The 26,342-nt window shown below is 36.0% G+C and overlaps 1 protein-coding gene across 5 annotated transcripts in view; it reads left to right on the top strand.

Moving 5' to 3' along the window:
* Positions 1 to 26,342, top strand: part of HDAC9 (histone deacetylase 9) — a gene marked incomplete at its 3' end in the record, with an annotated part of 511,771 nt that overhangs the window by 335,738 nt on the left and 149,691 nt on the right. For all 5 annotated transcript variants that reach the window (XM_080701494.1, XM_080701502.1, XM_080701500.1 and 2 more), the window contains 4 exons: positions 3,527 to 3,582; positions 3,827 to 3,914; positions 9,887 to 10,006; positions 10,318 to 10,415. In XM_080701494.1, the coding sequence (XP_080557620.1) occupies positions 3,527 to 3,582; positions 3,827 to 3,914; positions 9,887 to 10,006; positions 10,318 to 10,415 (362 nt within the window). The remainder of the gene's footprint in view (positions 1 to 3,526; positions 3,583 to 3,826; positions 3,915 to 9,886; positions 10,007 to 10,317; positions 10,416 to 26,342) is intronic.

The raw sequence follows: 26,342 nt of genomic DNA, 5'->3' as shown, positions 1-26,342 counted from the left end.
AGGAGCAAAAGGGAACTGGAGTGCTCCAGATTCAGGCTCAGCCACCTCATGTTCTGTCTTCTCTTTTCTGGGTGATATAAGACTTAAAAAAATTCTTTTTTTATTGGTGCATTGTAGCCATACATCTTAATGGGGTAAAAGATGGTAGAGGCATACATGCACCTCTTATTTTAACAAGGATATGACTGAGAGAAGGCTCCTTGAAACTAGGAAGAAGGAGAGCATTTTCAAGCTAAGATCAAGTAGTTGAGCTGAATGGTGGAGGTAATTCCAGAAGGTTATAGGATGAAAGGAAGAACCATTGTCAAGAAATATGCCTGTAAGAGCAAAGAGGAAGATGTAATTCAAATTCTGTTTTCCTCTATAACGCAGCTGATTGTCCATGAAATTTGATTTCCATTTTTTCTCAACATGAGCTCTAGTCAGATTGACTTCCTGTATATTACACTTTTTAAACTCTTTCTTTTTTGACTTTATACATTTCCACCTTAAATCCTTATTTATATTTATGTGAATTCAGTTTTTCTGGATAGGCCCATTAACATCTATCCTTCAGCTGTCTTTGTTGTTAATATATTTTTCTGTGTATAATTTATATTTATTGTTAAACTACTTGGAAAATATAGAAGATCATAAATTAAATGTAAAATCAAATATATTGCCTTTGCTTCAGATGTTATACTATGTACATTATTAACACTTATTTATTTATTTATTTATTTGTCATGAAGATTGAGCCCAGGGGCATTCTACATCCTAGCTATAATGCCAGCTCTATTTTTTTATTCTTTATTTTGAAACAGAGTCTCACTAAATTGTGGAGGGCCTCACTAAGTAGCCAAGGCTGGCCAGGAGTCTGTGATCCTCCTGTCTCAGCCTTCCAAATACTGGGATTACAAGACTATGTCATCAAGCCTAGCTAATACTAATATTTCTAAAATTAACATTATAAAGATTTTTTGTTTTATTGAATACTTAAAACAACAAACTTTTAATAACTAATATTCTTTGGTATTAATATATTATAATTCATCAATCATTCCCCAAGTAATAGCTAACTTAGATAACCCCCTTTTTCTTATTGTAAAATAAGCATGGTCTTAAAATAAATGCTTAGAAACATAGTTAATAGGCAAACATTGAGGCAAAAATTCTATAAGCAACTTATTAAATCAAGGGATCTGAATACTTCTTTTAAAGACTTTGAGTATATACATATAGATTCTTTTCCACAAAGATTATAAATTATCCTTCTATAAAAACCAACTGAGCAGGTAAGGTTTGATTTGTCAGTAGAGAATTTTCTAACCTTCCAATTTTTGGGTGGAAAAATACTTTCTCATTGAAATTTTCATCTTTGTTAATTTGATTACTAATTAAATTGAATATTTTTTCTTGTAGTTATGGGTCACTGGATGCTTTGTTATTTGTATTATATAATAATGTCCTTTACTTATAAAACATATTTCATTTGAGTTATAATTTTTAGTACTGTTAATCTAACCTTTTTCATGCTGAACATTTCTTTATTACACCTTATAGAAGATTTGCTATTATTTTCACCCTATTGTTTTACCAGTGGATTATATTGCACCTGTTACCACTTTTATAGGATTCTCCATTCTCAGAATACCTATAGCACTCTATATTTTCACACTATAATCTTAATATTTTAGTCTTGATTGTTATGTATAGTTCATTAGCTTTCTTTCTTGTTAGTATTTTAACAACCTAGAATGGGGAATATATTTTATCACTATTTGAAGATTGTTCTCTCTCTCTCTCTCTCTCTCGCTCTCTCTCTCTCTCTCTCTCTCTCACACACACACACACACACACACACACACACACACATTAATAATAAAACCCAGGGGTATTCTATAAATGAGATGCATTTATCTCATTTCTTTATCTAGACATGGTCTTGTTAAGTTACTGAAGCTGGCCTTGAACCTGCAATCCTCCTCCTCTGCCTCCAGAATAGCTGGGAACCATTCCAATATATCTAATCAGTTAAGTTGTCATTTAATCTTTTAATCTATTATCTGCCATAGGTTTGGCAATTTATAAACAATGGAAGTTTACTTGGCTCACTGTTCTGGAGGCTGAGAATCCAGGATCATGGCACCAGCATCTACTGAGGTCCTTCATGCTCTGGCACAACATGATGAAAGAGCAAGCAACACAGAAAAGATGGTGAAGAAAGTCTGGCTAAACTTTTCATCAGAAATCCACTCTCAGGATAGCTAGCCCATCCCACAGTGAGGTCAGAGCCTTGTACCATAATCAAAGTCTCCACCTCTAAATACAGTTACATTAGGAATTAGTTTTCCAATGCATGACTTTTGGGGGCACACATTCAAACCATGGCAACTCTTAACTTACTTGTGAGATTAACATAGATATACTCACCAAAATATAGAACAAAGTGACTCATAGTTATCTATTGCAACAAAATCTGTGTGTTTAATGACCTAGAGCATCAATTATTTTTCTTGATTGCTTTATGCTTATAGTTAAAGATTTAGAAAAAAAATCTCCTCAGGTATATTAAAATTATCTGAAAAGTTTTAGGAGCATGTGTTAAAGAAACATTCTCTTTCAAGCACATTACTTGAATAATAGTTAAGTGAAAGGTGGTGTGCGCCATGTGATAAATGATTCTTTTTCACGTCAGACAACCCAACTTTTCTGAGCCTGCCGACTTCACAAGGATTTATAGTTCCCTGCCTTTGTGCTGGAGTTACCTCAGCTTTCCGTGATACATTCCAGCTAATTTGGAGGTTAAGGCATTCCTTGATCATGGATAGATCCTGTTGCTACTCAGTCCTGGAATTCTTTATAAAATTCCAGAACTTGGGCTAGAAATTGACTTAGGGAATCCAATAAAGTTGCAAGTCTTGGCAGTCGTCCAAGTTAAATTTATAGACTGGAAGAAATACGGTCTTTCCATTGTTCTCCTTTCCACCTTTGTGAGGTTTCTTTTGTGTCGATGTGAGTGCGTGAGTGCAAATTTATCATTTTGTAGGCATCAGAGTGAAAGTAACCATTGAGGGGATCCAGCTAAAAACGTTTCCCTTTGGGTCTTCCTCCATGGTCTTTCAGAACCTTGACCCAAACCTGCACTGAGAGTGAATTCCTCCTCCCTCTGTGGGATGTAGATGTCATAAAATGAGTTGCTCTTGAAAGGAATCACACGTATTTAATAGCTGGCATGCCTGTTTGCCAGCTAGGTACACTCTCAAATCTTTCTTCTTCCCTGGCTCTGTGGAAATCAAGTGTGTGTGTGGTGTGTAGACCAAAGAAAATGGAATCATATATATTATTTTTGTCCATTCTAGGAGATGATAGCAGGGTCAAGAAAATAAATTCAGGAATATGGAAGAGATCAGTATTGTGTATGTGTGTGTGTGTGTGTGTGTGTGTGTGTGTGTGTGTGTGTGTACACGACGCTCTGGAGGGCTTGGAGATGCAAGTATGTCTTCTTCTCATATCTCACCACTGAAATCATGTCTCTTTCTTTCAGAATGGGTTTGCCATTGTGAGGCCCCCGGGCCATCATGCTGAAGAATCCACAGCCATGTAAGTACCAGGAACTGCTGCCCATCTCCAAGCGCCACAGTTCCTGGCGGTCACCTGCCCCATGCATGTTTCTGAAGCCTCTAATTGTTAGCAGATGGACTGAAAAATCTTGCGAGGTACTCCCAGAAGCAGATTTATGGCTTCAGAGATCATATAGCATTTTTAAAAATGCTCTGAACATTATTTATAATGGTTTTCCTGGATGATTTGCTTTCTTATTTCTCTGTTCTTCTCTATTCCGCAGGGGGTTCTGCTTTTTTAATTCAGTTGCCATTACCGCCAAATACTTGAGAGACCAACTAAATATAAGCAAGATATTGATTGTAGATCTGGTATGTATTCCTGGCCAGAGCTGCATTTTCAGTGACTCTAGATAAAAGGGAGTGGATTTGTATTTCTCTGTGAGGTTGTCTTGCTTTTAGCACTTGCAAACAACTAAAGGGTGTGTTTCCTTTGAATGTGGAAACTCATTAAACCCAGGATTGCAGTTCTGAAACCATAAACATTCACGTTTCACTTTCATGGTGTTAACTGCAATTTAATGAGAAGAAGGCGCAGATCAGGGCAACTTTTATGATCCTTAAATGAATTGATACTTCCACAGTTAAAATAACCCAACAGAACCTGAGTTTACTTTTCCCTACAGAATATAGACTTTAAATAGTCAGATGTGCTGGAAAGAATGCTGTTGCTCTGGTAACCAATTGACCACTTCCCCTGGTTAGCAATCATGTAGCTTGTTGTGCAACAGTGGTATTATTAAAACAAGTCAGCATGTCATTCTTTCAGAAGGGATCTCAGATCTCTGATGCCAGTCTGGGATGACTCCCTGCAGGAATCCAGAGTGATTAAGAGTCAGGGGCATTCGATTAGTCTTGCATTTTAAATGGTGCATTCTTACACAATAGTTATAATTTGTTTAACAAATGATTTGTTTAAATGCAGATGACACTTGGCCTGTTGTCTCAAGTATATCCATGAATAATGAGCTGGAGATCTGCCCCGCACAAAAAGGACCAACCCAGGAAAGGGTGGAAGAGAGCTGAATGGTGATTTATGAGCCCGTTTCCCTTTGCCTCCAGTTCACTAGGAGGTGTAATAGGTTGTCTGACAAAGCATAGACAGGAAATGAACCCTGGCATCCAAACTGAACCTGCTACATCTGCACTTAATTAATTTTTGCAGGTGATAAAAGATTTAAAGGCAAAATATGTTAAAGGTTTTTTTTTTGAAGTGCAAGGCTTAATAGTCTAAATCTTGTTCATATCTGCACTCATAATTAAATCTTATTGGAAGTCGTGGCCTCACCCTCCAGCCCTCTGATTTAGTTAAGCAGGCACACCAAAGGGTTGAGAGAACACAAAGCCATGTGAAGAAATACTTAGTTAGGCTGAAATTCAGGTAAAAGGAAGGGAAGACCAATAGCCAGTTCTAAGTGCTTGTTTGGAATGGATTTTTTTTTCACACTCTGTATTTATTGTAGTCTTCCTGCGAACAATTTCACAAAAAGAATATTAAACCCCAATTTTCTATGTGCTAAGTTTCAATATGTAGTGCATACAATGTATAGTTCAATGTAAAGGTCATAGTTCACCACTAAGAAAAAAGTGTTGAAGGCTGAGATATACTTTAATGGCAACATCTTAAAAATTTTTATCAATGAAGTCATGAGTGTGTTTTCTCATATATAAAATACAAAAGGGCATTTTACGTAATTAGTGATTAGTTTTACATGAATTATGTGATCTCACATTAAAAAATAGTATGCTTCTAGTTCCATAAATACTGTGCTAGAAAAAGAAGCCAAAATTTCAAAGAATGAAAAGCAGAGGAAGATGAAAGATCATGTGAAAATATTTCTAAACTTTTTAAATTTGCCAAAATTGGATGGGAAGGTGATTAGTCAGCTGTTTATCCTACTCTGAAGAATATTTTAGTATTTACTTTCTAAGATATAATTTTATGGTTCTATGAAGATAATCAATAAATGTTTAGCACTTTTTGAGAGAACAGTCATGATATACAAACTCAAAACTAATTAAACACACAGTAGAATTGAAAGTTTAAATGACTAGATTATGAGGGATGAGTACTTTGTACTTCAGACAATTTATATGTTAAGTTTTGTTTTTATTCATTAATATAAGGATAAAAGACTCCTGGAAAGACTCTGATAAGATTTATAAAATGTATTACGGGTAGCTCCATCCAAGGAGTTTTCTGTAAAGTTACTGGCCTTTGATTATGAATTTTCTCCACTATCCAATCATAAAGGATACTGATTTCCCAACAGACTGTATCAGATGAGAAGTTTCTGTTTCAACATCTCTTAGTGTGTGAAGTTCTGTCCAAAGGGTTGCCTCTGAGATCACCACCAGCCCACGTATTCTTACTTTCAAGTCTTCCAACTTCTGCAGCTGCAGGGCTACTTTGAGGAAATTCCTGTTTCTTCCAGCTGCTGAAAAGGAAGTTTTAAAGTGCCACGTGGCACTGAGACATCCTTTCTCTCTGGCTGACAGGTCTATTCTGCAAGTTAGCAGAGGAGAAAAGATGAAGGTTCTTCACTGTCAAAATAACTCCTTTCCTGAATATCCAGTCATTTACCTTAGCTGGGGGGATATGAACTAGCTCCACAAATTCTAGGACCCACAGAAGGCAGTGCTACTCCATTGTCCAATGGCTAGTTGGGTATTTTTATATTCTTAGTAAAAACAGAGGCAGAGTTCTAATATACCTCCTATTTAGAGTCATAGCCAAATTCACTGAGAATTTTAGACAGGTATCATTCTGGTTGGTTTGTGAAGCTCATTCATCCCATTTCTTTTTCTGGGGAAGATTCCAAACACATTCAGAATGATGCGGAGAGGGAGAAGGTATACTCACTTTTACATGCAAGAGACCAACCATTGTATTCAAGTCCTGCCCAACAAGTAGGATTTGCCTGCATGACTTGTAGCTTTTAAGCGATGTGACTTTTAGTAAGAAAATGATACTTGACCTGAACATGGTGGTGCACACTTGTAATCCCAGCATTTGGAGGCTGAGATAGAAGGATCGCGGTTCATGGACAGCCACAGCTACTTAGTAAGGCCCTTTGAAACTCAGTGAGGTCCTGTGTCTCTCAGAGGTAGAATGCCCCTGGGTTCCATCTCCAGTACCGCAAAAAAAAAAAGAGAAAAAAAAAAAGAAAATGATACTCATTAGATTTTCTTTTTAAAAGAAAAGTGACTTCAAATCTCCTTTAAGAGATTACATTTTTGATCAAATACATTAAGCCTTTGTGTTAAGACCTTATACTAAATAATTATGAGTGAGAACATTAGCTAGTAGGATATATGATTTATTCATTATTTTGACATAAGGCTAAGAAATATAGGTTCTAAATTCTTATACAGAATCAATGTTCACAGCATACTTTTTTAACCTATAAAATATTAAGATGATTTTTTACGTTTCCCAGCATAGCTGAGATACATGATTCCTTTTGAGGTTCTTAATGATTTATTTCATTTCATTTCTTTCTTCTTGTTTTGTGCTTGGGTTTTTTTTTTCTTTTTTGTTTATTTTGTTTTTGTTTTGATACTAGGGATTGAACCCAGGGGTGTTCTACCTCTAAGCCCTATTTTGTTTTATTTTGAAAGAGGGTCTCACTAAGTTACCAACCTGTCCTCAAACATGTGATCCTACTTTCTCAGTTTGCTAAGTACTTTGATTATAGGTGTGAACCACCACACTCAAATAGTTCATTTAACTTTTATAATAATTTTGCATAAGCATCAATAATTTTCTTGTCTGAGTATAGTATATATTTGCTGCAATGGAGAAACAAGCCTTAGATCATTTTGTATATATGTATGTAGTTTATAAGAACATTTTGTCATAAGGAATACTGAAAAAAACATTTTTAAAGATATTCTCTAAGCTACACTGTAAGTTCTTGCCAAAACAAGACATACTTAGATCTAACTTTTCTTCTCTAAAAACTTGGTGACTTTGAATATAGAATCTAGAATCTCCCAAGTATTAGGATGGATTTGCATATGTCAAAGATAGTGTTTGTTGAAAACCTTATGATACTATAGACAAGACTGTTTTCCTTATTAATAAATGTATGTGCTAATAAGCACCAATACAATTTTTGAGAGTTAATTATTTTGTATCTCAAATTATCATCTTTATTTGATGTTCTTAAACTGTTCCAAAGTCCCTCAAGAAATAACAGTACTCAAAGAAACATTTTTCTGCTTTTCCAGTTTTGTACACATTTAGGTCAGAGAAAAATTTGTCTTATAAACATTATTGCTATTGTATGGGGAAAAGGAAGCATCCTTTCATTATTATTTCTTTAAGTATTTATTTTTGTCCATCCTATCTAGTAGCAAACACAAAAGATGTTGTGGCTTAAATTGTTTCAGTTTTGCTCACACGAAGGAAAATAATTTTGTTATTTCTTCTTTCCATTCCTATGAATATTCAGATATCCAGGAATAAATATATTTATCAGAAAATTGTTTTTTTCTGGTGTATAATCATATCTGCCCAAACATCATGATTCCTCAATTAGTTTTTGTTATGCATGATAGACAAAAGAAAGAGTGTTATTGAACATCTGCTCTGTGGATGGCAGGCTCAGGGCAGAGTTTCGGAATCCACCAAACAGAGGCTTCGGTAGCGTCTAGTGGAGGAATTCCAGGATAGAGGTTGGAGTGAAGCTTCATAAACCTCACAAAAACAATGGATGCGAATTTATCCTAACTATAATAGCTAAGAGTCTGTCATTTGGAGTAAGAAATAGATTCAAGACCTATACTTGTAACTTACTCCTTCTATAGTTTTTGTAAACTACTGAAACTCTCTGTCTATACCTTGGTTTTCTTTTATCTTGTAAACTAGGGATAATACCACATACTCCATATAATTATTAAATAATCTATGCAAGATATTTAGTATAGCACCTGACTTAAACATTTTAGGACTCATTATTGAAATTTGTATGATTCTTACTGATATAAAATAAAATAAAATGTAATTATAGAGTTATAAAATATCAAAGCTTTTCAATAACAGAACCATAAACTATATATAGTATATAATTTGAAGATATAGCAATATTATTTGACTGAATACAATTATATAGATTATTCACTTTTAAGAGTTTCTCATTTTATTTTTGCTCAGAAGATATTAAGCGTATTAATTAATTAAAGGCCTTAATACCTGAGGTCTTCCCGTAAAGAAATTTGAAGTTTTATTTTTAATTTTTTCACCTTTTTATGTCAGTTCTGACATGTCGATATTAAAATTTAATTGAAAAAGAATTATGTTTTTAGTCATTATCATCATATACAAATGCCTTAAGAATTTTTCATCCACTTTAATAACAAAGGCATTTTTTTGTGTTACAAGGTATAGAGAAGAAAAAAAAAGGGAGGAGACTGGGAAGAGAGCCATGAAATAATATTAAAATTAGGCAGATTGCACAAGATTGCATAAAGCCCCATGCCATCTTTCTGCTTTGGCTGAAATGATTTAGGAGCTAATGAGCTCATGCTCCTGTGTCTTCGACTCTTGCCGTCACGATTTTACCAAAATGAAGTATGAAGTCCTTTTTGCATCTGGCATCTCTTTTGAAGTGACTCTAACTGCTGAGGGATTGCTAACTGAACTGAATGCTTCGGGAAAGCCAATTTATTCAGCTGGTTGCAAAGCCTTTGACCTTAATGGTGGGACTTGGCAAATCAATGCATACATGTATGTTTAGTGTTCTGTCAAGAATTGTGAAAATGCTCTGAAAGCCATAGATCCTTCTGCAAAATACTAGTTTGTAGTTTAAACATTAGTCTTTTTTCAGAGGCCAATGAGGCTAGTTAATTAAGCCTGAGGGGTTATGAACTGTTGGCAGTTAATAAGTCATAAAATTCCTCCATAAAACAGGATGCGAGATTCCATCACTGAAGCAAAGAGTACAAAGAGCCGGTGTATAAATATCTAATTGTACCAAAGGACTGGGCTTTCTCAATGACTGCTCATCTGGAGTCTCTAGGGCATACTCGCTGTGGTTTCCTGATTTTTAGAAGCCAGTTTAAAAAATGAGTGCATTAAAGGGTAATTTGCCTGAAAGTTCAGGAAGTAAAGGGGGTGGTGTGGAAGCAGACTGAATGGGAAAAAGAAAGAGAGACACAGTGAGAAGACAGAACATGAGAAAGAGGTGGAGTACGAAGACAGGGAACTAGATATCAGAAAGGCTGTCTCCACGCAGAGTTAGACACGACTGTATCTGTCATCTGTTTTCCTTTCCCTGTAGGATGTTCACCATGGAAACGGTACACAGCAGGCCTTTTATGCTGACCCCAGCATCCTGTACATTTCACTCCATCGCTATGATGAAGGGAACTTTTTCCCTGGCAGTGGAGCCCCAAATGAGGTTCGGTTTATTTCTTTAGAGCCCCACTTTTATTTGTATCTTTCAGGTAATTGCATTGCATGATTACCCCTAATTTTCTTGTCCTATGCTGGTGTTTTAAATTACACGAGATTACTGGATTGTCCCACAGGACTAAGAACCAGTGCAGAACAAGTGTGTAACCGAGAGTACTGGTTGTCAGGCAAGGCTGCACTGATTCCACGCCTTGTTGGATGTTTATTTCCAGAGCTTTCATGTGTCTGTTACCCTCCTTTTCCATTCTTCCCTTTGCCGCCTTCTCTGCCTACTATGGTGTCTTTCTTTCTTCCCAGGTTGGGACAGGCCTTGGAGAAGGCTACAATATAAATATTGCCTGGACAGGTGGCCTCGATCCCCCCATGGGAGATATTGAGTACCTTGAAGCATTCAGGTTAGTACGTTTCTCTCTCTGAAAGTAGCAAATTAGAAAACATATCTATTGGAACAACACCAAATGTGAATGAAAAATATAAATTTCTAACTAAGTTAAAATATTGCTACAAAGCCATGTAGGAATATGAATAACAAAAGAAGGCATATCAAGACCCAGAAAGTGGTATTTATGCAGGTATACTGGCCACTAGCCCAGACATGCTCTCTATCCTCTCCAAAAAGGGGAGGGTCCAGACTGTATTATTAATTAATTATATCTGGAAAATTCTGCCTATTATAACATATGATGTGATTTACAATAGATGTTAGCATGCTAAATGCTCTAAAAAGTCCATCACTATCAACTTTATTGAATGGACATTTCTCAAACTTCACTGGACCACAAAATCTCTCTTTTATATAGCACCAGTTAGCATTCCGAGTTCTAAGGAGCTAGCTCACTTTAGAAAGATTGGCCAAGGCTATCTCATTTGATGGTAGAGTAAATGACTTTTATATATTTTCCTTCTCATATTAAAATCATTAACCAGTTAATTGTTTCTTTTCAGTTTCTGTAGGAGTAAATAAAATGCTATATTCAGCTACTTTTTTAAAATTCAAGAACTTTAAAATTTAATTTGGCCGGGTGTGTTGGTGCACACTTGTAATCCCCATGCTTGGGAGGCAGAGGCGGAGACAGGAGGATCGCACAGACTTAAGAGAGCCTATTTCCAAATAAAAAGTATAAAATAGGTCTGGGACTGTAGCCCAGAGGTAGAAGGGTTTCCAGGAACCCCAGTACCACCAAAAAATTAAAAGTTTTTAATTTAAATGGGAAACAGTAAATTCAAAGCTTTTTTTGAGATGGAATTTAGAAAATGAACTTTCTCTTCTTAAAAAATTAGTATTTTAAATGGTCTCTGTTTTAGGGAGAAATATCAGACTTTGTCAATATGTGCCTCCCAGGATTTGGGGAGGAGATTTTTATTTCTTGGATGTTTTATTTAAGTGAAAACAAAAGCAAACAACTGCATTTAAAAAAAATCGAGTAGTGTTCTTAGCTTCAAAATTTAGTATTTGTGAATTCCAAGAAGATCTTGTTAATAATGTATTTGAAACTTACATAAATAAGAGGAAAATTTTTTATTAAGTGAAATTTTAATGGGTTTAAGTTCTTTCTCATTTGAAGGTCATTTCTCAATAAAAAAGGTCCAGAAAAAAATATAGAAAACACTTACTTGAAAATGCATGTTCAATAAATATATTTTCCTTAGTTATTCAAGATACAAGGAAAAATTCTACCCATATTTTAGATGTATACATTGGAAAAATATATACAGAGGCATCTACGATATTTATTTTGAAATAGGTAAAGGAGTCAGTCATGGTGGCACACGCCTTTAACCTCAGTACTTAGGAGGTGGAAACAGGAAGATTGCAGTTTCAAAGCTAGCCTCAGAAACTTAGCAAAAATCTTCAGCAACTTAGATCCTGTTTCAAAATAAAAATACAATAGGGCTAGGAGTGTAGTTTGGAGTTAGAATGCCATTGGGTTCAATCCCCAGTACAACACACACACAAATACCTAAAACAAGTTTACTGTAAATTTGAGTTGCATCTGAACATGCTTTGCTATAGCAGTAAAATTTTAAGTATTAGATTAAGAAATAATGGGTTTAAATTCTATGAATTCTCTTTGCCTGTATTTGCAACTTCACAAAAATTATTACTATCTTAAAGAAAATCTAACCAGCTAACCAGTGTTAATATTATATCATACATGGAATTATTTGTCTGCTTCCCAGATTAACCTGATAACTTTCATGATGAAAATTAAGTTCTCTTGCGGTAACATATTATCATACATATAGACCTTAGATTTGTTACTACTGTAATAGTATTTGTGGTATCACTATAATTAAAAATAGATCATGTATGCACAGCACTGAAGATGGTTTATATTTGGTGCTTTTTTTCTCACATCAGAAAGTGAATGGTATATTAGGGAAAGCATCTGATTTTTTATTTTCTGTGATATTTCTCTGTGTATCCTGCATTGCAAGTTCCGACCATACAAAAACTAGGAAGAAATGGGTAATAGGAAGAAATCTGGTTGAAGAAAGGGCCCTATGGAGGAGCAATTAAGGTGGCCAATCAGAGGGGATGGGATAGGGGAAGATGGAATCTCTTTAAAACACACAGTGTACGTAAACAAATATATTAAAGTTAATCACTAAATCAAGCATAGGATCGAGGGAGGGGGAGGGAATGGGATGGGGATTGGTAAAGGGCTAATTGGATGATGTGTGCTTGTATATCCTCACAAGTCTTGTATTCCATTGTGATGTTTGACTACAATGCACCAAAAATATATTTAAAAAAGAAAGTGAATGTTAGATAAGATTGTTTTTCTAAAAAAATCCCTTTGAAAACATATCTTTTTATTAAATAATGTGAAAACACATATTAAGCGCACATTATTGTTTTGTGGTGTGAATGGAGCGCTCTGGACAGTGGCTGTGCCTAAAATATGTATACATCATATTAGCAGACTTTTCTAGACGTTCTAGTGAGATTACCATTTACCTGAGTTTAATTAGAGATTTATTATTATTTACCTAGCCTGCAGAAGTTTAAAGTTATGGCTTTTGCCAGGTGTGGTGGCGCACGCTTGTAATCCCCACGCTTGGGAGGCAGAGATAGGAGGATCGCGCAGGTTCGAAGCCAGCCGCTCTGGCTTAAGAGACCCTGTTTCCAAATTAAAAAAAAAAAAAAAAAGTATAAAAATAGGTCTGGGAGCATACCCCGAGGTAGAAGGGCTTCCAGAAACCCCAGTACCACCAAAAAAAAAAAAAAAAAGTATGGCTTTTTGTGTTTATAGTTATTTGGGACCAGACTTAAACTATAATAACCCTATTAAGCCTATTAAACTATATCACATCTTCCTCAATGTTTATACCTAGAAATACTTGTAAATTTGTTATGAAAGAGTCAAGAAAGTAAGTTAGTCAGGCCTAGACATTCATTAAACACATGTGCCAGGCACTGTGGTGAACACTTGGAATTCAGAGCTGTCTGTGTTCTCAGTGACCATAACAGAAGTGATGGTCATTGTCCTAGAGATCAGAAGTGCTTAGACAGAGAGAAGAACATAACTAACTCTTCCTGAAGCATTTCGGGTAAACTTTGCAATTCTTTGATTTTAAGTATGAGTGGGAATTTTCAAGGAGAAAAAACGGAAATGGAGTAAGATAAATTCATGCCAGGCAGAGAAAGTAGATTGTGAACAGCATGGAATCTTTGTTTCTTCAGTGGAATGAGGATGAGATTGGTAGAATGAAAATAGATCACATTTCATAGAGTCTCCCTCATCTCTGTCTGCCATCTTCCTATCGTCATTATCTGTTTTCCTTTGTCAGTTTTTCCTTTCTTTTGTTAAATTTCCAAATAATGTTTGATATAACATTATCATATAAGTTTAGTGCTAGTCTTTCCCAAGGGCTTCTATGATAAAGGCTTGGTCCCCAGTTGCAGGTGCTGTTAGGAGGTGGTGGTGAAGCCCTCAGGAGGCAAGGCCTAGTGAGAGGAGTCAGGTCACTGGGGGTGGGGGGCGGCTTTCCTGCTCTCCTTTTGCTTTCTGGCCTGTGTGAGGTGAGCAGCTTCAGGGACCACATGCTCCTTGTCTGTGATGTTCTGCCTCACCACAGGCCCAAAATCAATGAGGCCAAGAGACCAATGGACTGAAACTTCTCAAACTGTGAGCCCGAACAAGCCTCTCCTCTTTTTAAGTTGATTTTCTCTGGCATTTTGTCACAATAACAGAAATTAAAGACACTTATCCTTCTTACTACAATCTTTGTTTCCCAGTATTGAGATGGATGATCTTTCTGGCATCTGTGTGTGGGTGCAGGAAATGGAGGTGGGGTAAAGGAAACATGCATTTTTTTATTTTCTTGGTTTTTAATTGTTTATAGACTGTGATAAGTATCTTTGGAGGGAACATTTTTTCCTCTGTGAAAAGTATAGTAGGTTACAAGATGGCAGTTTATTCTATCAGTCCCAACTTGTCATACACACACACATACACAGGCACACGCATACACACACACACATATACATGCATATATATAGTATATAGTACATATTATATTACATATATTATACATATGTATAGATCTCTTTTAGTTTCCGTTATATGCTTTTTATGGCAAAAATAAAACTGTAGGCAAACTAACATATTCTTGTTTGCTATGAGCTTTAAAGATGATTTTAAAAATATAATAGAATGTTTAAATTATTTCAGATGACTTGTTATTCCTTCCAAGTACATATCATTCATCCCTGAAATAACCAAAGGTTATATTTAAGATTTTACATGAGAGTTTTAATAATATTCAGTAATATCAAATATCTCTTATGCTCAACTAAGATGTGTTTCCAAGGTTACCATGTTATAAAATAATTATGGCTATTTTTATTGAGGTTTTACATGCCAGTTCCTAGATTAGAAACTTTATAGGCATTATGGTTAATTCTTAAGTGCTTTGTATAAGCCATATGACCACTAATTGAAAGGGCCATGATGTGAACTCAAGTTTATGGATCTAAAATCTGTGTTCTCTCTTTCATGCCATATTGCTACTATCCTACTATTTATGACATAAATATTAAGGAGTGGTGAAACACTATGAGCTTTACCAGAATGTAAGACCTCTGTTCCCCTCTGCCTTCCCACTTAACCTGCAAACACATAGCGCGTAGCATGACAAAGGAGTAGTCAATGGTATTGGCTGAATGAGACAGAGAAGAGAGATGATGTTGACTATAATAGGAGCTTTAGAAAAGTCTGGTATTAGCCGGGCGTGGTGGCGCACGCTTGTAATCCCCGCGCTTGGGAGGCAGAGACAGGAGGATCGCGCAGGTTCGAAGCTAGCCCCGCGCGCTGGCTTAGGAGACCCTGTTTCCAAATAAAAATGCAAAAATAGGTCTGGGAGTGTAGCCCGGAGGTAGAAGGGCTTCCAGGAACCCCAGTACCACCAAAAAAAAAAAAAAGAAAAGTCTGGTATTAAGTGAACCTAGAAAAACCTCAAGAAACTATATAACATCTTTTGTCCCTCGAATAGTATGCTTCACAAGAACTTTAAACATCCATTCATTTAACTATGAGAATGACAGATGCCCTCTCTTTATTTGGATGGTTGCTAAGCAATCCCTGCCACAATAATTTCAAAAGAGTGTTCCAAGCCAGGCATGGTGGCACACACTTGTAATCCCAGTACTTGGGCAGCTGAGACAGGAGGATTGCAGGATCATGACCAGCCTCAGCAATTTAATGAGGCCCTGTTTCAAAATTAAAAAAATAAAATAGAGATGGGGGTGTATCTTGAAAGTAGAAGGCCCCCTGGGTTCCATCACTAATACTCCCCACAAACACTCACAAATGCTCCAGTGGTGATAAGTTCTTCATAGTCCTTTGATTATACCAAACGTGTTTTTTTACCAAAAACTAAAACTTAAGCATTCCATAAATATTAAAATGATTATTTACATAAAACTATTCAATTTGTATACATACAGTTTGTGTCATCCAGCTTATGTAAGAGTATGCATGTCATGTTTCTAATTAAACCCAATGAGAACATCCCCACGTTTTTATTTATTTATTTTTATTTATTTATTTATTTATTTATTTATTTATTTATTTATTTTGGTGGTTCTGGGGTTCCTGGAAACCCTTCTACCTCCGGGCTACGCTCCCAAACCCTGTGTGTGTGTGTGTGTGTGTGTGTGTGTGTGTGTGTGTGTGGTACTGGGGTTCCTGGAAGCCCTTCTAACTCCAGGCTACACTCCCAGACCTATTTTATATTTTTATTTGGGAACAGGGTCTCTTAAGCCAGCGAGGCTGCTTTGAACCTGTGCGATCCTCCTGTCTCATCTCCCAAGCACGGGGATTACAAGGGTGTGCCACCACGCCTGGCGTCCCAGACCCATTTTTATATTTGTATTTGGAAGCATGGTCTCTTAAGCCAGCGTGGCTGGCTTCGAACCTGCGCTATTCTCCTGTCTCCACCTCCCAAGCGCGGGGATTACAAGCATGTCCCACCACGCCCACTCCCCACCTGTGTTTTACGTAGCAATTTCCAATGTAAAAGTAGCATTCAGTAAAATAGACATAATTTCCTTGAAATTATGTCTATTTTACTGAATGAAAGAATGAGAATCACTCTATAACCTGTATAACCTTTCAATTAAAAAATGATATTTTGATGCTCTCTATATTCATAGGTATAAGCTCACATAACTATAGATCAAAAACATTTTTAAAAGGATGGGAGTTGGGTGTGGTGGTGCATGCTTATAATCCCAGCATTTAGAAGGCTGAGAATGGAGGGTCATGGTTTAAGGACAGCCTCAGCTACTTAGTGAGGCCCTTTGCAACTCAGTGAGACCTTGTTTCAAAATAAAGAATTTTTTAAAAAATAGGGCTGGGGGTGTAGCTTGGAGGTAGAACGTACCTGGGTTCCATCCTAAGTACTGGGAAAAAGAAAAAGAAGAAAAGGTGAGCGCAGTGGTGCATACCTGTACTTCCAGTACTTGTGAGGCTAAGAGTAAAACCATAGGTTTGAGGTCAGCCTCAGCAACTTAGCGAGACACTATTTCAAAATAAAATTTTTAAAGGCTGGGGGTGTAGCTTGGAGGTAAAATGCCCCTGGGTTCAATCCTCAGAACAAAAATGAAGCAGGAAACGGAGGAGGAAGAAGGGGAAGGAGAAGAGGAGGAATAAGAGGGGAAGGAGAAGAAATTTGAAAATAAATTGCACATGTACTGAACATGTACATTTTTCATGTTGTTATTCTCTAAACTGTAAAATATAATAACTATTTATACAGCATTTACATAATATTAAACATTATAAATAATCTAGGAATGATTTAATGTACACAAGGGGATGTGTATAAATTATACAGAAATGTCACAGCATTTTATATAAGAGACTGGAATGTCCACATATTTTAGTATCTGAGGGGCTCAATCCCAGGGGAACATAGGGAGGACTGTCCAAGACCCTTAAATTCAGAATGTTTTGATCAAAACCTGGCATACACTGAAGACTCCCTATGGGAGCATCATAGAGCTGTTGATCTAGATTCCTCAAATACAGGGTTTGATATTCAGAATCATCTCTCCAAGCCAATATGTTGTACTCTATAGCAGCTTTAGTTAGTATTTGTCATTGATAAGGACCTTCAAGGCAAAGTATCTGTAAGATTTAGTTCTTCAGAGAAGTCCACTACAGGGCAAAACTGACACAGAATGATTCAGTTTCCCAGAGGTGGTCAGTGTTCCTACAGAAAAAAAGGGGGTGTGGATATATTGAGAGAGTTATCTAATTTAGGAAATAAAATATGGCAAAAAAATGATGTTATTATAAACTACCTATTTTTCCTTTTATCAGTTTATAAAGTATCTCTGTTTTTTTTTTTATATTGTGATGTGCTTGTAAGTATAGGCTTTGCAAAAGTACTTTGGCCATATAACCAACTAGAATTTTTAGAAGGCTGGTGTTTTTTCTACACAGATCAACCGGTTGAATCCTTTGAACACATATAAATAGGTCAATAAGCCTATATTTTTTCCTTGTATTTCATACATGATTACTTTAATACACAAGAAATTTAAAATCTTTTTATATAAGATTGGGATTGCAAACATAAACAAATACGTCTATTCTTAGGTCATCAATTCTGTTTCTGAGACAAGGACTTTAGTATAAAAATCGTGGGTTTCCATGCTTCCTCTACTACAGGAGGTAAAATTTAGAATGTGCATTTAACTCAAAAGCTAACTAGAATTAGGGTTTTTATTGTCATGCTCAGAGAACGTGTTCTTGGACAACTAGTTAATAATGGTCAGCCTGGAGTTTTCTTAGAGTTGGTGATTTATATCATGGAATGATGTTAGATAATTTTAGACAGGGCACATGAATATGTACAATACCTTACTTTCTCTCATTATTATGTTATCAAACATATTACTATTAAGAATTTTGAAAGATTGACTTCTAAACATTCTTATTATGTGTATAGATTGAAAGAGAGTATTTTACTTATGTCTAAGAAATAAACTAGGTCCATAATACATAAATATTTAGATTCTCTTTTTGTAAAAACAACTAGGAAAATATTTTTTATGGCTATTGTTTTTAATTATTATTATAGTTTAATGTAATTTTATGATAAAGTGGATAGAAAATAACACCATTGTAAAAATAACCTTATAGTGATATAGAACAATCCTTGAGGGTTTAGCTTTTGCCAGCTACTTGCTTTTAAAACTCTCGAGATATTCTTTAGTTAGGCGCTTTTGTTTTCCAGAGGAAGATGCCAATCCTTGTGAGTGAGTGCCAGCAGGTGTCTGAAGTCACACAGCTGGTTGATGGTGATCAGTGACTTGGGAGCAGCAGTGTCACTGTGGAGACAGTCCTCTTTGGCCTCAAACCACAAACTGTAGGTCCTTTGTCAAGAGTAGGAGTGACAAACTAATAATACAGTGAGGAATTTTTTGAAAATGAAGTTTAGCCTATCAGCATTTGGCGTGGACATCTAAACTGGTGACATTATTTTTTAATTGAAAAATATAGCCTACCTTGTCACTACATTTCTGTTATATAATACCTCCAAGCCACTTCTCCTTATGCCTTTCCCTCATTGACATAGGAAGAGAGCCTGTCAAATTAAACTCTTCCAATATTTTTTCCCTTTGATTACAATCTACTTAGAATAGTAAAAATGCATATTGTCCACTTTTGTTAAAAGAAATATTTTCTTTATATGTGTTCATTTAGATTTTTTATAAGGAAGGCATAATTAAACTTCAGAAACACCAAATTAAATTTTAATAAAACAGAGGGACAAATGAATTTTTAGATCCTATTTGGAAATAAAGAATTGTTTGTTGTCATCTAAAAATCAAAATCAATACTGTCAAGTGATTTGGGATCTTATTTTGTTGTGAGAGCTATAGCTGATGCTTCTCAGTCTCGCAATGGATTTTAAATTGTTAGTGACAAGCAAATATATTATGCTCATGATAGTGTGTGCTTTCCCAAGGATGTCTAAGACATTTTGGGAAAGAGGGTAGAATTTCTTGAAACAATTTGCCAATATGAAATACTGTACATATCAAATTGGCCCGACTGCCATCTTTCCCAGACCATTTATCATAGCTCACAAATCAAGCCCACATTTTCTCTTTCTGAAAGACTTGGCTAATAAATAAGATGTGGGCTTCAAATCTGAACTTGTCAATCAATCTTGAGAACAAAGCAGTAATGACTTTCATCTATTAATATTTCATTTCAATAAAAGCAATACAGATGAACTTATGGTTGAAATGAGCTACAATTCCATTCACTGCCCATGTTCTATTCTCTGTATTCAGCATGTTGAGATATTTCAAGAAGTTTGATCAAAACAGGTCACAAGAAAAAGATCCACAGGAATAAATTTTAGAAAGCTGTCAGCTCTATCTGTTCTTTAGCTTCAGGAATAAACATAATTTAAGAACTTTTTTCTCTGTCATCTGTGCAACATATTGTACCAATTTTCATCAAAAAAATTACAATTTCTATAGGTGTGTGTCTCTAGATACCCTTAGAATTTCTGCTCTTTGACCCTGAGAGTAAATTGATCTTATGCACACCTGTCTTCCTTGGGAAACTTGCAAACTTGATTTCTGAGCTGAGCATCAAAGAGATATGATATTATTAGACAATATAGAGCGCAGGTAAAAAGTCCAGGAAGTATCTTGAAATGTTTTGAAAGGTGAATGATATGTACAGTGAATGACTATTTAAAGTAGTTAAAATGCTGAAATTTATTTTTATAATTAGTTTAAAAGGTCAGGTCAACTATAAAAAGTTTAAGGTAATATTTTTTCTCTGCCTTAGAATAGTTTTAAAACCAAAAATTTTCTAGGAATTTTCATAGCAATTAAAACAGTTTTACAAATAGTAAAGAGTAATTAAAGGGATGGCTATGTTTAAGAAACTCTTTTTCCTAGCAGTTCTTTGTAAGAAAGTCATTTGCATGCCTAGAAATGATCTGTTTTTATTTTGAAGATGAAACACCGAATTACAAAGCCCTTGGCTTGCACAAAATCCTCCCAACATATGTGTAATGCTCTGAGATTTCAGGAAATGAATTCTTTCCATGATATACTATTGTGAAGATTCTTAGGTTAGTTAGAAGCAGCAGATCTTTTGGACAGTCAGATAGTTCAGATCAATTAACTCACTTAAATAATTTCATCTGGTAATAATGGAATTGTATAGTTATTTATGATATAATATAGCCAGAATGAAATATAAATATAAGGAAGAAATTGTGGCTTTGTATTCTTTTACGTAGTTTCAGTGAGTATTTGAAGATTTTGCTTCATTTACTGTTATGATAATTTCTGGCTCACATAAAAATGCCTTATCCTTTACCTCATTGAGCAGCAAACAAAATCCCAATGTCTTTGAGTCTTAGGGAAGTTGTTTTCTCAAAACTGAAGAATTCCCTTCTCCTTCCATGATTTTACATCTCATATTACTATATTTATTGAAAGTATAATGTGGAAAAAGTTCATCTTAGCATACTATAAGTAGAAATTTGTAGTTCTGTTTTGAGAACTAGATAAATATTATGGTTTAGTAGTGGAGATTTACCTGTTGACTTTCCCAGGTGGAAGAATCATCCTGGTGAAAATCCTGTTCAAATGGAAGGTTGTTCAGATAATACTTCAGAAGTGCAGAGTTTAAGCTCATACAGTTTTCTGTGGGCAAGACACAGAGAAGAGTTCAAGTCTTCCAGTGACATAAAACATCTGGATGATAGACTCAGTTTTCCATATTTTATCCCAGTGATTTGATGTTATATAGATGGAACTATAAATCAACATCTGTTCTCATTTATGCAGGCATTTAAACTCCCCTGGCACTTTTCTCGAAGGGTGGTGGTTTATTCTTCTATCTACTACAATCTGCCCATCTTTCTTGTGGGCACCATGGTTCTGGGTGCTGGTTGTCTAAACTTCTTTTATTCTGAAGAGCAGTGCTGATGTAAAGCCATATGGAGGGCCGTGAGCTTATGAACTGCAGAGTTTCTGCTGAGAAAAACAGCAAAATAACATTCTTGCCCATGTTGTTCACACGCCACAATTAAAAAAAAAATAGATGGGAGGAGAGGGGAGATAAGTGATTGACTAAGCTTTTAGGCTTAAAATTCGGAATCTATAGACATTTCAATTTGAGGCTATTTTGCATTCTTAAATACCTGTAGAAAAAAACAGCAAGAAATAATAATTATACATTATCTTTCCCATTAAAGAAATATGTCATTACAATGTTCACTTAGAATATATATTCTTAGTTGGTGATTACTTCTTGAATTTAAAATAATACTGAAGTTACTGAAATAGATTGAATTGTAGAAACAAATGAGCAATTTAATAAAACAGTAGTCAATGGCAAAGAAATGAAGAGAAGGTTTGTAAAAACCAAGAACAAGAAAATAACAGGCATAGATTTATAGCATAAAGGTTCTGTAACCCTAAGAGATTCTGATATCTCATTCTTCTGTACTTTCAGTTTCATAGGTAGATATTAGAGTTGCCCCACTGGGCCTCTGATTTTGCTTACTGTACCAATGTCCTCTCTCTAGTACAAGGATCTGACACTTTCCCTTTTCTGTCCAGGATTTTTGAAATGAAAATATTACAGAAATTATTTAGTGGTCCATTATTCTCCAGTGAATATAATTACTCTAAATATCACAGTAGGTGGAAAAAGGCAGAGAGATCATCTACTCTGGAGTATGTCCTATTTTACTGACTCAGTTTAAATTAACAGAAAAAGTTCTGAAATATCCAGAAAACTGAAATCTGCCCAAAATGTGCTAGTATAATTTATGTAGTTTCTTTTTTGAGGTTGTAAAATTGATAAAAAAAAAAAACCAAATGATTACATGTTGAATCAAAAGAATATTTAATTAATATGAAAGGAGGATCACTTGTCTATACTTGTCAGTATTAATATAAAAATTTAACAAACAACTATTTTTGTATTTCTTTTAGAATAGTGATGATATTCAAGATTTGGTATAGTTAAAATGTTTCAGAAAAAATTAGGAGGTAGGGAAATTATTCTATTGTCAGGGATGAGCATAAAATCCTGTACCATGTTAGATGGGCTTATGTGACCCAATTTAAAATTTTGCTTTTTTTATAATATCTTTGGAGAAGTGTATTGTTCCTTGTAAAATACCCACATGCTCTCTTTTGGACTGGATCCAGACTATAACTGAACCACGAGGTTGCCCCCTGGTGCTTTATGTATTGTTTAATTGTTTGCCTTTGGTGGATGTTTTTATTAAAAGCCTATTATTTAGGATAAGACCAAAGTGTCATTTTAAAAACAACAGAAGCAGAGCTGTTTGGTCTCCTAGTTCTTTTTCATAGGTGTATTAGTGCACACTGGACATAGCTAATGAGCCCGAAGAAAATTTTTCTTGCAATACTTCAAAAAGAGCAACAACAACAACAACAAACAAAGCTCTGGGGTTTTAATTCCCTCCAATAAAACATGACTAGATTGGCTAAAGGAGCTTCGAGTCTGTGTGGCCGTTCTAGGGCGCAGGGAGGAGACGTGTCTGTGTGTTCATCTGCTTGGTCTGCGTCATGTGCCAGGAGGTCTTGTTTGTAGTCACACGTACTTCGGCGTGCATGTCCACGCGGAGCCTGGGAGGCAGAGAAGTCCTGCGGGCATCTGTGGGTGTTTACAGAGCCTGTTCATATTTTAGTTAGTCAGGGCTGCAAAGAAGAACCCTAATGTCTTAGGTCTTTCCACAATCCAATTGTAAGAGAACTATCTTAGCTCAGATCTCTTTGAATATAAATGAGGTCTGGGAGGTGATTTTAATTCAGCAATTCTAATTCTAAATGTTCTTCTCCCTGAAAAAATAATATATGTATATGTATATGTAATGTATATGTATATAATGAGAAGTCAGTGCGTGGCAGATTATTTTTCTAAAGTGGCATCATCTTGCCACTCACAGAGTTCTCAGAATCTGATGCTGGGGGGAAAAAAATCCAGTGTTGTCTAGCAAGTCCTTGTCACAAAGAGAAAGGAAGAGTTCCATGAGTCGTTTCTTCCAACCTAGTCTGCAACTGCAACCCAGCCTCGGGCAAAAAACTTAAAGGCTATATACCTTGATAAAATGTCTGGACTTAAAAGATCTCATTAAATTCCGACTCTAGATATCATGTAGACATTTGAGGAAATATGATTATTGACAAAATGTAAGCCTGTTACACACTATATCACTTCAAAAGGAGAAAGGCCATTAGGACATAATTACATCAGAAACAGTATACACATTTGGCTGGTTTATAAACTGTCACTTTCAGAAGTACGAAGACGTATAAAAGTTTCCAAAGGTTCCATTATGACCCTATTTCCAACAGTATTCTCTGACAAACTAAATAAATTACTGCATGTATTGGACCTTTGAGGCTTGGGGCAAAGAATGGAAAAATTATTTACAAAAGCTTGAAAATATTTAATCACTAGAGGCAGGGGGGCAACGGTGTTTTAATTAGCAGGTCCCCGGGCCATTGGCGGACTGGAGGGTTTCTCAAACAACCACACAAATGCACTGAATAGCTGTTTGCCAGCCTTAGGGTCAGGCCTGAGATGAAACAGATAAGATAATTGGCTCTAATGAAATCCAGAAGGCCTTGGCTCTCTTGTTTGAGCTTGGATTTGAAAAGTGCTGTGGAAGTGAGGCTTAATTCAAACCAGAACTGAGCTAGGCCCGTTTCTCAGTGACTTTGATATTGTTTGAAGTTCTAAAAGTGTTCGCCACACCACTAGCCTGCTGGGCTGGGCCTCCCTGGTACCCTTAATTACTAAGCTTTATTGCTGACTTTACTACACAGGAAAGGGGCCATTATATGTTCCATCAACTTCAGCTCTTCTCAGATTGGAGGAAAGGGCAGGGTTAAAGGCCACTGTAGGAAGGCAAAAACTTCACTTTGAGGTAGCCAGATCATTTACCAGTGTTGAATTTCACCGTTATACATTCCTCACAACACAGAAGCCCAATTTCCATTTTTTAAACAAGTGATTACTTTTCAAAACATTTTTGTTTGTGCCTTTTTCTTTCTTTTTTCCCTTTCTCTTCTTTTTTCTTTTTTTTTTTTTTAAGACAGAACATTTATATTTAGGGGCTGAAATGATTGCACACGATTCCCTGAAAACAACAACAACAAGTGAACAACACCTCCCAATTAATCATCACACCAGAAGGGCTGGTTGGTTTCTATAATAAGGTGGATTATTATTAATGCCCCTTTGAAGTGGAAATAAGTGAGGGCCCCTGTGAGGTGTGAGAGTTGTCCTGACGCCCTGAGGAATAAAAAGACCCCTCAGGAGACGCTAGGAAATTAAATCCTAGCTTCTAGAGTCTCTCACACAGAGGCTGTATAGATGAGCTCCCAACCAGGCTGAAGCCAAGACACAGAAACGAGTCCTCTCCCTCTTGCGGGTCAACGATGGTGTTACTGAGGGTCCCGTCCTCCGAGGCTCACTGCTGCTCTTCTCTCTCATGATCCAGCCGGCAAGGATGGACTGTGAATATGAGGTGACTAATAATTATTCACCCCTTAGCCTGCTCAGATGAGGAGCTCAAGGCCTAAGAAGCCAAGGGGAAGACAGTCTTGTGTATTACCTCTCAGCAGAAAAGTCATGAGCGATGCCATTGGACTTGGCACTTTATGAAAGAAAAAAGCATTATTGGCATTATTGATGTGAACTGGACATTTTGTGTTCCATTTTTATGTATGATCCTACTGACCATTCGTCCAATCTTTTTTTCTTAAACATTCAGCCTGGACACTAGCTCTCCACCAGAGTAATATTGTGCGTGAGCCTAAATAACCATTCTGAGAATGCAGAGAGACCCACGTTGGGAAGACAAAACTGAGCCTTTGCCAACCAGCCTCTCCTAAAAAAAATTAATGAGGCCTTTGACAGATTTTTGCCAGTGATGGATAAACATGGTATTAGCTCACACTGGAAGAAAGAAGAATCTTAGAGTACTCAGCTCATTTGAAATATTAGCTCATTTTTCATTAGGTTCTTTTAAAGAATACATTTTATAGTATTCATTCATTTGTTTTGGAGTACCCTCCAAATTCATATGTTGAAGCCCTAAGCCAATGTTAGTATTTGGAGATGGAGCCTTTGGGTGGTCACTAAGGTTAGACATGGTTCTGAGGATGGGGCCTTCACTGATGGAATTAATGCCCTTATCAGAAGCTGTAGTAGACATTTTATCTCTCACTCTGCCTCCCTATCCACACACAAAAGAAAGGCATGGAAGCCCATCCTGCCATGGCAACTGTTTGTAAGCCACGAAGTAGGACCTCACTAGACTCAACCATCCTGGCCTGCTGGCTTTGGACCTCCAGAACTGTGAGAATATACATTTTTGTTATTTCAACTATCTACCTGATGGTACTTTGTTATGGTAGCCTGAGTGTAAGAAGAGAGACAGTACAAAGATATTTGCAAGATCAAACAACCCACTGATGGCTCCACATTTGAGATTCCAAGGAAGGTATTTCCTAAAGCATAGTGTGCTAAATATTAGATATAAAGTATATTAATTGTTTCTCAACATGAATATAGTCTATGGTGAAAAATCTCTAAAGTCCTTAGTATGTAAAAGTATATTAAAAACTAAGTATATTAATAATAAAAGTATATTAAAAACTAAAAATTTCATTGTAAGTTGAGCTCCACCAACTTTCCCCCTCAACATACATATAAATATCACTGAAATTAGTATTCCAAAGAGCACATTTTAAAAAAAGTCCTGAAATGTAGGTGGCAAATATA

Source organism: Muscardinus avellanarius (assembly GCF_963383645.1).
Source record: "Muscardinus avellanarius genome assembly, chromosome: 9".
In the NCBI taxonomy this organism is placed as follows: Eukaryota; Metazoa; Chordata; class Mammalia; order Rodentia; family Gliridae; genus Muscardinus; species Muscardinus avellanarius.
The sequence above is the reverse complement of the archived record's forward strand: the minus strand, read 5'-3'. Positions and strand labels throughout refer to the sequence as shown.